Source organism: Rosa chinensis, chromosome 1 (assembly GCF_002994745.2).
Source record: "Rosa chinensis cultivar Old Blush chromosome 1, RchiOBHm-V2, whole genome shotgun sequence".
In the NCBI taxonomy this organism is placed as follows: domain Eukaryota; kingdom Viridiplantae; phylum Streptophyta; class Magnoliopsida; order Rosales; family Rosaceae; genus Rosa; species Rosa chinensis.
The window spans coordinates 26,446,072-26,460,352 of record NC_037088.1 but is presented as its reverse complement, the minus strand read 5'-3'; the positions used below and the strand labels follow the sequence as shown (position 1 = coordinate 26,460,352).

Below are 14,281 nucleotides of genomic sequence, written 5' to 3'. Positions count from 1 at the left end.
ATAGAGCCTAAACCCTATAGCACAATATGCATCGAGAGAACATCTCGAATAATAACAAGAGCCTCATAAAATCTATGTATTCTAACATACACCAACTAGTCTATTCTATTTGCTTTGACATAACGGTGACGTAATGAAAATATAACTCGTACATGAAGCATCAGTACAAGTAATACAGCTTTCCTACTATGTTGTCAATAAGATTTAAGACCGGTGATACTTCGTTTCATCATGCTAGTAGAATGTTGCGTTTATTTGACAACAACTCGCCACCTCTCTAGACCAGACAAGACACACTGAATGCATAAGCCGAGACAAACCCTTTAAACTTAACCAAAGCTTTGTAGGGACTTATTATATAGGAAAAAACAAGGGGGGGGGGGTGTGAAATTTACACACCCCTAATTGCAAACCACACACCATTTCATTTTTTTAATAATATTTTAACTCACATCTTTTTGCATTTCCTAAAATACCCTCAAAGTCAGATTTTTCATTGTTTCTTTTGGGTCTCTCTCTCTCTCTCTCTCTCTACTCCAAAACCATGACAAAATTCTTACCAGTTTTTTTTGGGCTAATGAACCATCTGTTCGATCAAACTCTTACTCCTCTCTCTTTCTCATCAACTCAATTCAAAATCCCAAATACCAAATGCTATTAACTAGATTTGATGATGCAGGACCGTCTATTAGGCGCCGCACTCAGAAGCATACTCACCGGAATCTGACGAAGCGTCTACAACTCCATTTTTGGTACCAAACCTAAATCCGACCTAGTGGCAGTGTTCTTATTGTTCGGTATGGGTGAGATCAGTGAGAGCAAGTGGGCGGTCGGCAGCCTCGGAGATGTGAATCGGAAGCTTCTTGTAGCCCAGGGATTCGAAGGCGGCATAGACGGCATCGATTTGGGCAAAGAGCATGTTGTCGTAGTGGAGATTGGTTGCCAGATCCGGTGAATCGGTGTTGGGCTGGAAGAGGACGTAGCCTATCGTGCACTTGTTTAGGGTTCGATTTGTAGTTGAAGGGTAGGCGTTGATCAGGAAAGGGGTGAAGAAGAACCTCTGCAGACGAGATAGGAGAGTAGGGAACGATTGGCGGTGCAGTTGGGTTGGGGCTGAGATAGGCGCGAACCCAGTCGACTAGTGCTCAAACCTATTTCAACAAGAAGAAGATGAAAGCTTCATAAATGAATAAAGAGATTGAGATTGATGATAATGGAAGCACCACCCAACTGAGAAAGAAGAGTCAGAGAGAGAGAGAGGACCGAAAAAGAAAAAAAGAAAAATCTGACTTTGAGGGTATTTTAGGAAGTGCAAAAAGATGTTGAGTTGAAATATTATTAAAAAAATGAAAGGGTGTGTGGTTTGCAATTAGGGGTGTGTAAATTTCACCCCAAAAAAAAAAAAAAACTAAACAATAGACAAGCCATAAAAATAAATAAATAAAGCAAGCCAAAAGCCCATAAACAAGAGCTCAATAGCATGGATAAGGCCCCTTTCTTAGCTTCCCCATTAGAGAGGCCATCAATAGTAGTCTGGCGCCAATGTCACCTGACTTATACCTCAACCACCATTGAACTACACCCCCTCGTTGCACCTTGAACCTCGACTAATGTCGCAGACCTAATCGCCTTAGCATACAAATCCCAAGGAATCTGGCTAGCATAGTGACACAACCTCCATGCCCTCCCTTAGTCCTCCACAATCTCGTCAACACGAGGGGAAGAGAAGTGTTGGCCCAACTAAGGGGCCAAGGCGTTTCTGCCAAAACCTATCCCCCCATTGTCTTACCACTCCAGGGTGAACCGTAGGGAAAAAAGATCGGACTTGAGTAAGGAAACCCAAATTTGATTGCCGCAAACTCTCTCTAAGTGAAGCAACCGCACACCATCTCCTAAGCCGACCTCGACTCCGCCTCTAACCCTCATTGATGGACTTATAGCATGGGTTTACTCGTCCAATGATGACATCCAGAGGATGCGTTGCAGAACATGGCATAGAATCTACTGACTCTTAGGTTTTTACTCCACATTTTGTTGAAAGAAAAAAGTTTTTTTTTTTTTTTTTGTAAAAGTATTTTCCATGTAGACAAAAAAAATGTCAAAATATGATTAATGAGAAGAAGATTGAAGACACAATAAAAAAAATGAAATATAGGGCATTTGTTATGGGGTTTTCTATGGGAGAAACTTTCTGATAGTTTTTCTAATATACTGTCCGATTATGTTAATTATAATAAATAAATAAATAAAAATTATAAGAAAATAATTGGTAATCATTGAATGGAAAATTTTCATATAGCAAAACCAGGTTGAAGGTTAAGTTAGCTGCAAATATACTCTCGATGGTTCCACTGCTCTCTCAGTGCTCCAGACCTTTTCCGACCGCTACATGGCGCACTGATCGGCTCCGGTTTAACGATCGGCCTCCAGATTTGTCTTCTTCTCAACATCTTCTTTCTGCTAGTGTACGTCTTGGCTTCTCTCTTCCTCGAATTTCACGAGCTCCCTTTTTCCCCATTTCCCGACATTCTCTGTCCACTCTGTCTGCATATCCCGTTTAAAATCTTTGGATTGTCTTTTCTTCTGTTACTCTTCTGTTTTTTTAGTTCAATCACGAGCCCTGTTTGGATTTCCCTTCCCTTTTTATTCTCAATATCTTAACTACCACCACGATCTTCCATTTCTACTTTCCGTGTTGATCTAGGGTTTATTTCCTTTACCATTTGGCTTAACATGGCGCCTTGCGTGCAACAAAGCCCTCATTTCACATTTGATGCGCATTGGTCCCTAGTATTCCCCCTATTTCCTATATTTGGTCTCTTCGATTTCTCTGCCATAACACCATTATTCCCTACTACTAGCCTCTATCACCCTACTCTTTGTGTCTTTCTCTATTTAATCAAAGTTTCACTTCCTATCCTTTTCTTATTCTGTTCTTCATCCTCTTTCTCTCTCACTTTGACTGCGCTACTATTTTTGCTTACGATGTCCAACCATCCTCTTCCTCCGCTTCATGATGATGAGAATAGTGTCACGTCTCCCATCCCTCCTTTGCGTGCCCCTTTATTTGTTCCTTTTGGCGAAGGTCCCAGAAATCCCTAACGCACTTACTTTTTTAAAAAAAAAAAACCGATAAGAAATTAGGTTATATTATTTCCTCGGAAGTAGACGATGTAAGGAATAAGTCTCACCCTCAATCCCAAAGGAGAAGAGTCTACCACACTCTGGGAACCCACCGCCTGTCCTCTTAAAATTTTATTAATGAAAAAGCTAAAATTACAAAAACATTGGACAAAAATGTACCTCCAAATACAATGCAGAAAAATAAAAGATGGAAAAACTGAATTCCATCTGCTACTCTAAAACTAAATCCTTGCTTCAATGGAACTATAAGTCCACAAACTTTTAGGTATCACGCTGATAGGGAAAACCCGAGCCATCCATTCGAAGAAAAAGAGAGAGAGAGCAGGTGGTAGAACCTCATACCATACCAACGAAGAAGAAGCCAAACCCAAGTTCACCATCCTGTCTGCAACAGTATTCCCTTCACGAAGAACATGAGAGCAATAAAAGGACATCGAATATCGGATGCGTGATAAGCAATTTAACCGTACAATACGAAGAGGCCATGATGGAGAGAAGGAAGAAGAGGTAATGCATGCAAGAACACTAGTAGAATCCGTAACGCACTTACTTAATTGCACCTAACCTGGAGATTGTTGCACCCAACATGTCAACTGTACGTGCCTAATCCAAGGTGTGGTTCTCAACTCCCTTCCTTCCTCGATGAAGACGATCCTTTGCTTCACCATGACACTCACATTCCATTTACTTCAATTTCGCTAGAGATTTGTTTGGATGACCCATTGCTCAATGTTAGCAAGATTGAACGCTCGAACTTGGTTCTCGTTGGAAAGATTTTTGGGGAACCTGTCTCACTCCAAAGTATTGTGTAAAGATTCAAGTCTAGCTGGGCACATCTCACTGAAAGTTTTGAGGTTAAACTTGGTAGGTTCTGTTAGTTTCAGGTTTGGTTCTTTCTTGAATCTCATCTTTTGCATGTGTTATATTATCGACGTCCTTGGTATGTTCAAAGCCAGATTTTTGCTTTAAGGCATTGGGAACCTAGCTTCCATCCAGCTTATACTATTATAGACCATCTTTATAGTCACGGTACGCTTTCCTTTTCTTCCATTCCACTATTGCAATGAGAATGGTATCACTCGTATTGCCAACCACATTGGTAGCTATGTTCGTATTGATGAGGCTACTTTGAACTTGAAGAAATTCATTTTTGCTGGAGCCTGTGTTCAAATGTCATTGCTTAAACCTTGGCCTCGTGTGGTTCATCTTTATGCTGACGCTGGATCAGACAAAACTATTCATGAACCATTAAGCCTTTTTATTTGATTCCTTAGGTTCTGGGTGTGCTAGGGCTTCTATTTTCTGTAATTTGTGTTTCATTATAGAAAAAAAAAATTCTTATAACATGATTATTTATTTTTTCTTTATGAAAAATTTGGTTGGACATGGGACCCACATGGTCCTATGTGCCTCCATCCTTCATGGCTATGGCTTGGTTGTGGCTCGAATCAAATCTAGAGATATGACACGATAGCTTTCTAGTTTGGTGTTTGTCTGATGATTTGATTTTTGACGTCTTTTTTGGAGCTATGTTTCTTCCCTAGCTGCGGTTGACGATAGATATTGATCGTTCAACCAAAGCATAAAGCGACCCTGATTGAGTTTTGTTAGCATGAACCTCACTAGAGTAATTTGTCGATTAGGTCTTGCAACCATTCTAGAGTCTATCACTTCTTCTACCTGGATGATTTATTTTTGTGTAGTAAAAGGATGGGTTCAATTTTAGAGTCTGTCACTTCTTTTGCTTAGGGATCTATCTTTATGTGACACCGAAAATGATGAGTTATTATGTGTAATTTACTAATTTTAACTCTAAATATATTGTACGTCCTTTTTCGCTCTTAAAAAGTTGAGTTTATTTAAAAATGGCCGCCTCCTCCGCGGTCCATCTCTAAATCTTCCTCCATGAATATGGAGGCCACGGGAAGCTTGCGTCACGAGGGAGGGACCAAATCTTCTTCTTTGTGGCAGGGTTTCATATTTTGCGGCCATAGGAGCTTTGGGGGGTGGAAGTGCCTTTCGAATCTGGTGGTGCAAAGGAGTGGCACAATGGATGTGGCGACGCAGCGTGGCTGCAAATTAAGTGGGTTTCCGGTCCGATCTAAGTTATGCAGGTGCGGGATCCGACCGCAGATCTTGGTTGGATGGAGGCGAGCACGGCTGCGTTGGGCGGCAAAGCTTGGACTGAGGACACTGTGGTGCGTCTGGAGGGAGGTTTGGGTTCGGATCCAGGTTCATTGCTGGGCCTGGATTCTGGATTGGGCCGTGGATTGGCAAGATGGGCTTGGAGACTGGGGTCGGGTCTGGATTTGTGACCCAGGGGGTCAGGTCTGGATCTAGGCTCTTCCTTGGGATCCAGGTCCTGCCTTGATCTGGGCTAGGTCTCTAGGTTTGGGTTGGGCCTTTACTGCTTGGATATGGTTCATTGAGTTGTGGTCTGTTTTTCAGGTGGAAGATTATCCTCTATTTGGTGTATTTTTTACGTGGAAGATGCATGGATGGTCATATCACCAGTTATACGGTTAGAAGGTTGCCCTTTTATGGTCGGTCATACTATCGATAACATAGGTGGAAGATTGTTCTTTTTTCAGCGTACGGGATACGAGGAATATGCTTGGTTGGTCATATCACCGATTACTTTGATGGAAGATTGGTCTTTTATGGTCGGTCATACCATTAGTAATTCTTTACATAGCCCGGATTACATCCGGTGCGTCTGCATATGCATTATTGCATCCAGCTATAGCTATGCTAGGTTTTATTTTCAATTTTTTATTGTCGTTTTTTTCATTTTTGATGTAGTTTCTACATCAATCTTTTGTAATCTTTCTTATTATTAATGGAGTTGACATTTTCATTCAAAAAAAAAATGGCAACTATAAAAGTGACCGAAAACATAAATGTCTCAAAAAAAAAAAAATAAGCTCACAGAAATTTAAGAAATTGGCTAGTGATTGTATACAACGTAGTTCAAAACCTCAGACACCAAAAAAAAGAATCAAAACGGCACATACATAAGCTTTATAGACTCATCCCAAATATTTGAGGACCATGCAACAACCAAACTTAACAAACACCACTCATCAAAATCTGGACACTTATTCAATCGAGTCTGATAAACATTTGAAAAAAGAATTTAACTCCTAATCAATAGACAATAGTTTACAAAAGCCTAAATACTCAATTATGGTGCAGATTTTATCCTTTCTTCAGTTATTTGTTTATGTATTTATGTAACTTAATTGGAAGATAAATACCTACATCTCAAGGAAGTAGTGAAGGAACTCGATTATATCACCAACCAAAAATGTAAAGACAGCTTGTTGGGTTGGCAGTGTGTGTACATGCAGACAAAAATAGACCAGCTAGCGAAGACTACAAAGTTGGAATCATTATATATTTTTGGTCAAGTTGTGCTGCAGTCGAGTGCGACTTTGACGTGTAGCTCTAGTCCCCTCTATAGGTGTTGCCAATCAATTTATTGGCCGGATAGGAAGTGGCATCAATTTTCTTTCCTTTTTCCTTTTATTTATTAATTTTTCAATGTCGGATCGAGAACTTCCTTAGAGCAAATGCACCCACGAACCAAGGGCAATTGCTGATTTGCTAACCAAATTGGTACTACCAATCCACTATTCATCTCAAATTGGCAATTGCCTTCAGCTTATAGCCTTATACAATGCACCAATGAAAGGCAATTTGCCTGCCAATCCACTATTCACACTTCAAATTTGAATAATTCATTAAACTTATAATTTAATTAACTAAACAATTAACAATTAGATTAATCATACAATGTTAATTTAATAAAAAATTAATGCATAAGTTTTAAAAACAAATAAGATTGTATTTGCTGTATAAATATCGTTCTCTGAAAAAAAAAGTTATTGTTATGATAAAAAAAAATATCTATGACAATTGATAAGATTATCGACCAATCTTCATTTGCCATGTGTTGACTTTAGATACCTTTATCTTATAAAAAATATATATGATTTCTGATCAGATAATTGCCCAATCTTCATTGGACACGTGTCAACGTCAAATATCGTTTTCTTCTGAAAATATATCTAGGATATGTGATAAGATTTTCAACCTATATAAACGTGACATGTGTATTTATCCTAACTTTTTATCTTTCAATATTGGTAATAAATAAGCTTCAGACTCTATTCTCTACTCACACATTCCTCTCATTCTACACCTACATTTCTTTTGAAATCTATCATCCATCTCATTTCTCCTTTTTCCAATGGAAGAATTGAACAAATGGTTGTTAGAAAGGGAGAGTGAAAATATGGAAGAGCTCGAGCGGATTCAAGCTACAAACTCTCAAGCGGCTGCAATGGTGGCGCAATATCAATTATCGGAGACACCTAGAGGTAACTGTAACTGGTCATGTAACAGGTCACGTATGCAAGTAACTGTAACTGTAACTGGTTATGTCCCAATATCAATTATGCAAGTAACTGTAACTGGTCACGTAATTGACTATATAACTGACCATGTCACTTACCAAGTAACTGTAACTGGTCACGTAACTGACCATGTCAGTGACCAAGTAACTGTAACTGGTCAAGTAACTGACCATGTCACTGACCAAGTAACTGACCATAAAATTAAAATTACATATGTGAAATTTAAATTACATTAAAAAATAAAACTTGATTTCCTAAACAACATTTAAATTTAGTCGAATTGAGGTATGTAGCAACCGCTACTACCACCATCGGACATTGTTTTTGCTACGATATCACCCTTCTTCTTTTTCCACCAAGCCTTTGATTGTGGTGTCATGGAATTAGTATTCATGGCCATAATTCTTGCATCTTCTTTCGTCTCTTCAAATTCAAATACCTTGTTTGTCTGAACAGCCATTTCTTCGTTTCTTTTCTTCACTAGCTCAACAGAAGCTTAAGTTGATTTGGCCATGGCTTGAATAGCAAGAGCCATACTTTCAGTTGCATCTTGCGCCTTCTTTCCTTTCTTCTGCTTCTTTGGCTCTCTTTTGTCCCATTGGTCTTGGCATGGAGCTTGATGGTGTCTCCGAAACGATATCATCATCCAACTCAATTGGAGACTCATTTTCAGAAGCAGTATTTGTCGAATATGATGCCGGTGGTTGAGGATTAGATGGTGGATCAACAAAATACGGGTGGTACTTAACTTTCTCCCAACATTCAAATTTATCAAATTTCTTGGGATATTTTTTCATGAAGATCCCTTGAGTTTGATTCATCTAAACAATGACAATGAAGCAATAAAAATCAACCAATAGAAATAAAATATTTGTAAGAGACAAATTTAACTTAAAAACATAAATAATAATAAAAATATAACAATTAATAGTATTGGGGAAAAAATCAATACCTCGTCCATCTTATTGGTGCCGCTATCTATACGATTACGGGAGGTCATTTGTGCATTGTGCCAATCTTTGAGAATTTTTTTCAACGTTTGAAACTAAGATTGGAGAGCTTGAGGAGTTCGGCTTGTAGGCGGACCTTGCCAATTTTGCACATAATCAGCATGAACCTATTCCCATAACTTGGAGGAGGTTATATGTTTTCCGGTGATTAGACACACAATCTTATGTGCCCATGAATCACACAATTGAATTTGCTCATCAGTAGACCAATTGGTACCCGAATCTCCCATTGTTGGATGATAATTGAAAGAAATGAAGAGAAGATTGATGGAAGAAGAAGATGGAGAGGTAAAATTGTTGAAAATTTTGGTGTGAGAAATTAAGGTGAGGAACTAGGTATTTATAGAATTTTTGAAAAAAAATTTCTGATTATTTTTTACCCCATTCAGATTATTTTTTAGGGTGGAAAAAATCTTACCGTTGTCAATTAATTGCAGCCATTGGATCACATGATCCAACAGCAACAATTAAATGACCGTTGCACAAAGAACAGTTAAAAAAAAAACAGCTTTTGGCAGCAGGCCCATGTGGGTATGGAGCCCACCACCAACGGTCGGGCAATCCATTTGCTAATCCTTGGTCATCCAAGGTGGGGCCCCCAAAAAACTGCAAATCAGTCCGGCAATTTATTGCCGCTACATTCCACTTTTCCTTCTTTCTCTCCAATTGGTCAGCCAATTGGTATGCTGGTGCATTTGCTCTTAGGCGACAATAGAAAACCTAATAAATTAATATAGTTTATTGGATAGGAACCTGCATCACATTTTCTGGCTAATGGATAGAAACTTGAGTGCTTGACTAAAAATAAAGACGTATCTTTTGTTTTATTTGGTGACAATAGAAAACTAATAAATTAATATAATTTATTGGATAGGAACCTGCATCACATTTTCTGGTAAATAATGATAGCTAGACAAAAATATAATAAAAGATACATCTTTATTTTTAGTCAAGCCCAATCATATCTTATTTAATCAGAAAGTGTGAATGTGTGATGCAGGTTCTGTTTATATATGTTGTGGGGTGGGTAGGGTGGGTTTGATCGAGAAGGTAAAAAAAAGCTACGTAACGGACCCGGTTACTTGCTTGGGTTTTTCTACAGACGACTTCCCTATTCACTTGCATCCAACTTTCCAAGTTGATCGATCGAACGTGGCAACGCGCAAAACGAATGTGAAGAAGATCCAAAGATTTTCCTATTGTGTGTTCATTGCATTTTCATTTTTTAAACAGTGATATTTAGACGGGAGCAGCAGCTCATTATTCCAAGAATATTATGAATCATCCATGTTTTTTTAAAAGTTTCTTTTAGGCCAATGAAACGCAATGATGCCCTCAGAAGCTTTACGAACCTGTAAGTCATTTCAACATAACTTCTTCTTTTTTTTTTTTTTTTTTTTAGAATAATTTCAACATAACATATGAGAGTGACTTTGGAAGTCCAAAAGATAATGATTCAAATTAAACACTTGTAAAATTTTGCTTGAACAAACCAGATTGCTTTTTGGAATTACCAAATCAATTAGAAGCACTTCCAAGAGAAGCACCACAGAGATTTTTTGGTAAGACTTTGAAAAAAGTATCACCAACTGTTTTTCAAAAAAAAACAAAACAAAAAAAAGTACTACCAACAAAAGTGATACCAAGTAAAAGCACTTCGATACTCTCAAATTGACCGAACTCCGAGAGATATATTCTGGTATAACTAAGAGGATTTCTGGTACTATATGTTCGACCGCAACTCACAAAATATATTAAATACTACATATCCATGCATGAAATTTATTGAACAATTAGAAGTAGTTTCTTAGTATGTGCTTATAGATGATACATCACTTCACTATAAGTCTATAACAATCTTATACCGTTAACACCTAGCGTGACCGGTTGCTCTCGCTGGCACATGAATTCTCGTTCAACTCGAACATGAAGTAGAGGAAAAAGGATTAGGAGGCATGGTCAAATTGTCACCTTCCCCTTCCAACATATGAACTACAGTTTTCATGGAAGGACGATCTATTGGGTGCATTGGATGCACCATAGACCCACAATTGCAAGTTTCCTAGCAATTTCAACATTTCCTTGGTCCCCAATATGGATGCGCAGGTCGTTCCCTTGTTCTAAGAGATTATAGATCCATTCTAGGAAGTAGACTTGGCTGGTTGAGTCTTCCATGACTTTAAAATTCTTTCTGCCTCCAACCATTTCAAGAAGCAATGTTCCAAAACTATAAACATCTGCCTTATATGACACGTTACCAAAGTTCCTTGAGAAGAATTCTAGTGCAATATAGCCCATGGTTCCCCTCGCTGCAGTCATGGATACGGCGCTTTGATCCTTGGAGCACAACTTGGCTAAACCAAAATCGGAAACTTTTGGAGTGAAATCATAGTCTAGCAACACATTATGGGGTTTGATGTCAAAGTGGAGGATTTGTTGTTCACAACCAGCTTGGTGAAGATATTCAATTCCTTTGGCTATACCTAAAGCAATATCTTGCAACTTATCCCAGCCAAGGAACGAATTCTCATTATCTGCTGATGATAAGAAATTATGGAGTGGACCATTTGGTAAGAATTCGTAAACAAGAGCTCGTATAAAGCCATCAGCACAGTAACCAACCAAGCGTACCACATTGACATGGTGGATTTGACCCATTGTGCCCATTTCATTAATAAAATCTTCCCCATTCTCATTTGAATTGTTGAGGATTTTCACAGTAACAAGTAATTCAGAGGAAACTCTACCTTTAAACACAGTTCCATAGGCCCCTTGACCTCGCTTTTCCTTGAACTGCTTTGTTATCCTCTTAATATCTGCATAAGAATATCTGCTTGGCTTAAGAGCTTTGTAGTCATCCAAAAATCTTTTAATTCTCAGCTGATTTTCTTCTTCTCTTTTGACAGAGCTATAGACATAGCAGATTATTGTTCCCGTCATTATAAGAATAATAGAAACTGTGCAATAACCTGCAAAATATCACCTTCTGTGTAAGAACAAAAACATTCAAGCTAAAAACACAATACACCAATTGAGAGAGAAAAAAGAGGAAAAAGGACTTCTAGATTCTCACCTAATATCTTTATAGTTGGAGCTCCAAGTTTGTGACCTGTAAAATTTGTTTAGGGTGAATAAGGACTGGGGATGTTTAAGAAATGAACCATAATTATCTATCTATCATTGATGTGTGAAGCATAAATGATACCTTTGGCTTTGGGTACATCCAAGCATTGAGTTTGAGGATCTGTCGGATTTGTGAATTCATTCTTCAGCAGACATAGCTTGCCCTTCTCTTCACAATGTTGACAAGATGGCATGGACCAGTGGAGAATCATGTATGAGAAACCTTCTGCGTATGCAAGAGCATCTTTGTAGTCATGCACCTTGGTACAAGACACTAGGAGTATGCTATCAATAGAACAATGACTTGGCCAAAAAGCATAAATATGGTTGCCTGGATTACCATGGCAAGGGCTCAATCTTGCCAGACAACGAAAATTGTCTTTAATATATTGATCTCTCACAGTTGATGGTGGGCAACTGAAAAGGCTTATGTTGCCTACATATTTGAAGGCAGAAGAAGAACTGTGGTTGAAAATGTCTCTATCCAAGCAATCAAGTGCAGGTTCTTCGTCAATTGTCTGTGATGTGTAATCAATCTCTGTAACAAAGAGCTTAGATGATGATGGCATCTCAAGCAGTGTCTGATTGCCATTGGTGCATGAAAGATCAAAGCCCTGGTAACCACAATGGACCGGTTGCCTACCTTTAAGTCGAAATGGGAACCGGATAGCTGGGCCATAGCTGCTACATCTTGCTTCTGTGCAATCTTCAAGACCTACTCCACCATGCACAACATCTGCATCTACAAATATCAGGAGCAACCAGAACAAGAAACTCATAGTTAGAAGCATTTCCAAAGATGAAACTGATTACTAGCTAGCTTCCTTCTTTATCTGAAACTCAATAGGACAGTTGGGACTTTTTTGGAAGATATGGGCCCTACTCACCTTTGCAGAAGGCAGAAATGATGCATGCATACATATATCAAGTGGCTCAGTATTGACTTGACTAACACATCCCCAACGAAAATTGCATACCAGTCATCACGTACTAGCCATATCCTTTTCTTCTTTTTAAATACCAATAGGCTCTTAATTAATAACATTCTCGTTCTTGTTCTCCTTCCCCTCCTTTATGATCATGTTTAGAACAACAAGTTTCCTATTTGTTGTTCACACAGTTTCTCTTCTTTTTCTTCCGCTTTCAACTCGTTCGCAAACTTCCGGGGCTACTTCAGAATGTACTCCTTCTTGTGGCAACATTAAGATAAGCTCTCCATTTCGTTTACAAGGAGATCCTGGACGCTGCGGCAACAAGAGCTATGACTTATCTTGTGAGGCAGACGGTACCAGTCAATCTCATTGGGCCATATTATACTTGTTTTCAGGAAAATATTACGTACAAGCAATCAATTACAATATCTACACGATCCGACTCGTGGATGCTGGTGTTCACAAGACCAAGGACAACTACTTCTCCAACCCAGTTTACCCTTTAACCGACTTCAACTTTAGTTCTTCTTTTCAAACTTTCAGCTTATCCTACAGATATCATAAGTCGCCAGATCCGTCATATATGTATGATTGGAAATCCCTAACAGTGCCTCTATTTTTCCTGAGCTGCACAAATCAAATGAATCATTCGGATCTCTTTGTTGAAACAGCTCCATGCATCAAGAATACCAGCATCCACTCTTCTTCTTTTTCTTCCCCGTCCACAGTGTATTATTATTTCATGCTTGGGCGGCGCTTGAATGATTATCGCTACCCAGAAGATTTGAGTCCGGCTGATTTGGGGTTGTCCTGCAGAATAACACTCATGGCTCTTGTGTCCACCCCCCCCCCCCACTCCCACTGACAGGTACAGCAAGTCGTGTCAAGGCATATATAAACAACTAGCATATGGCTTTGAACTCTCCTGGCTTCATTATGGTTGTCCAGAAAAGTGCTGGGGACAACTAGATGACGACTGTGCGTTGAACTTAAACACGACCAAACCTGAGTGCCTCCTTCCATTTTTTGAGAAAGGTAAACAATTGCCATACCTGAAATTTTGCAAGAAAGTCCATTCACGAAAAACTCGTTGGTGGGACAATTTTTTTTTGGAATGGGTTGGTGGGACAATTTTATTAAGGGGAAATTCCCACTTACACATTTTCTAGGGGGGTAATTCCCAGTCACCCAAAGTATTTTCAAAATACCGAAAAGGGGTACAGGAGGAGCATAGCAGGATCTGCACCATCACTTGTCCTTACCATCACATGGAGTTTGTCTCCTTCATGTTTGAAAACCCGTGGGTCAGCCTGCAAGCCTAGAAAGAATAAAATATAGTTTTATAGCTTTTATTTGTAGTTTTGTCAGCAAGCTCTTTGCGTAAGAGCTATTGTCCCTTTTTGCATGGGCTTTTGTTTATTTCTGCATGCTGTTTTGTATAGTTATGCATGCTTCTTCCACCTGTTTTTGCAATCACCACCGTAATCTTGTACAAAGCCAGCTAGAGCTGGTATAAGAAGGAAGAATAGATAGCAGATGGAGTACGTTGGAGAAGAAAAAATCTCAGTACCCATTGCTTTCCTTTGTAAACACTTTCAGTATCAATAAAGCCCTTTGTTCATAATATCATCTGTTCATATACTTTCTACTTATT

General features: G+C 38.8%; 2 protein-coding genes across 2 annotated transcripts; both read right to left on the bottom strand.

Annotated features, from left to right (window-relative positions):
* Nucleotides 1-7,821: 7,821 nt before the first annotated feature.
* On the bottom strand, nucleotides 7,822-8,863 carry LOC121051704. The gene is made up of 2 exons (XM_040514705.1): nucleotides 8,515-8,863; nucleotides 7,822-8,383 (listed from the first exon to the last, which is right to left on the bottom strand). Exons 1-2 carry the CDS (start codon nucleotides 8,560-8,562, stop codon nucleotides 8,102-8,104), a joined length of 330 nt encoding a protein of 109 aa, XP_040370639.1. The 5' UTR covers nucleotides 8,563-8,863; the 3' UTR covers nucleotides 7,822-8,101.
* A 1,624-nt stretch (nucleotides 8,864-10,487) lies between these two features.
* LOC112163963 (rust resistance kinase Lr10) lies at nucleotides 10,488-12,679 on the bottom strand. The gene is given in 6 exon segments (XM_024300220.2): nucleotides 10,488-10,600; nucleotides 10,603-11,541; nucleotides 11,646-11,681; nucleotides 11,778-11,955; nucleotides 12,097-12,437; nucleotides 12,673-12,679. Coding segments are annotated over 6 exon segments (1,614 nt in total).
* Between the last annotated feature and the right edge of the window lie 1,602 nt (nucleotides 12,680-14,281).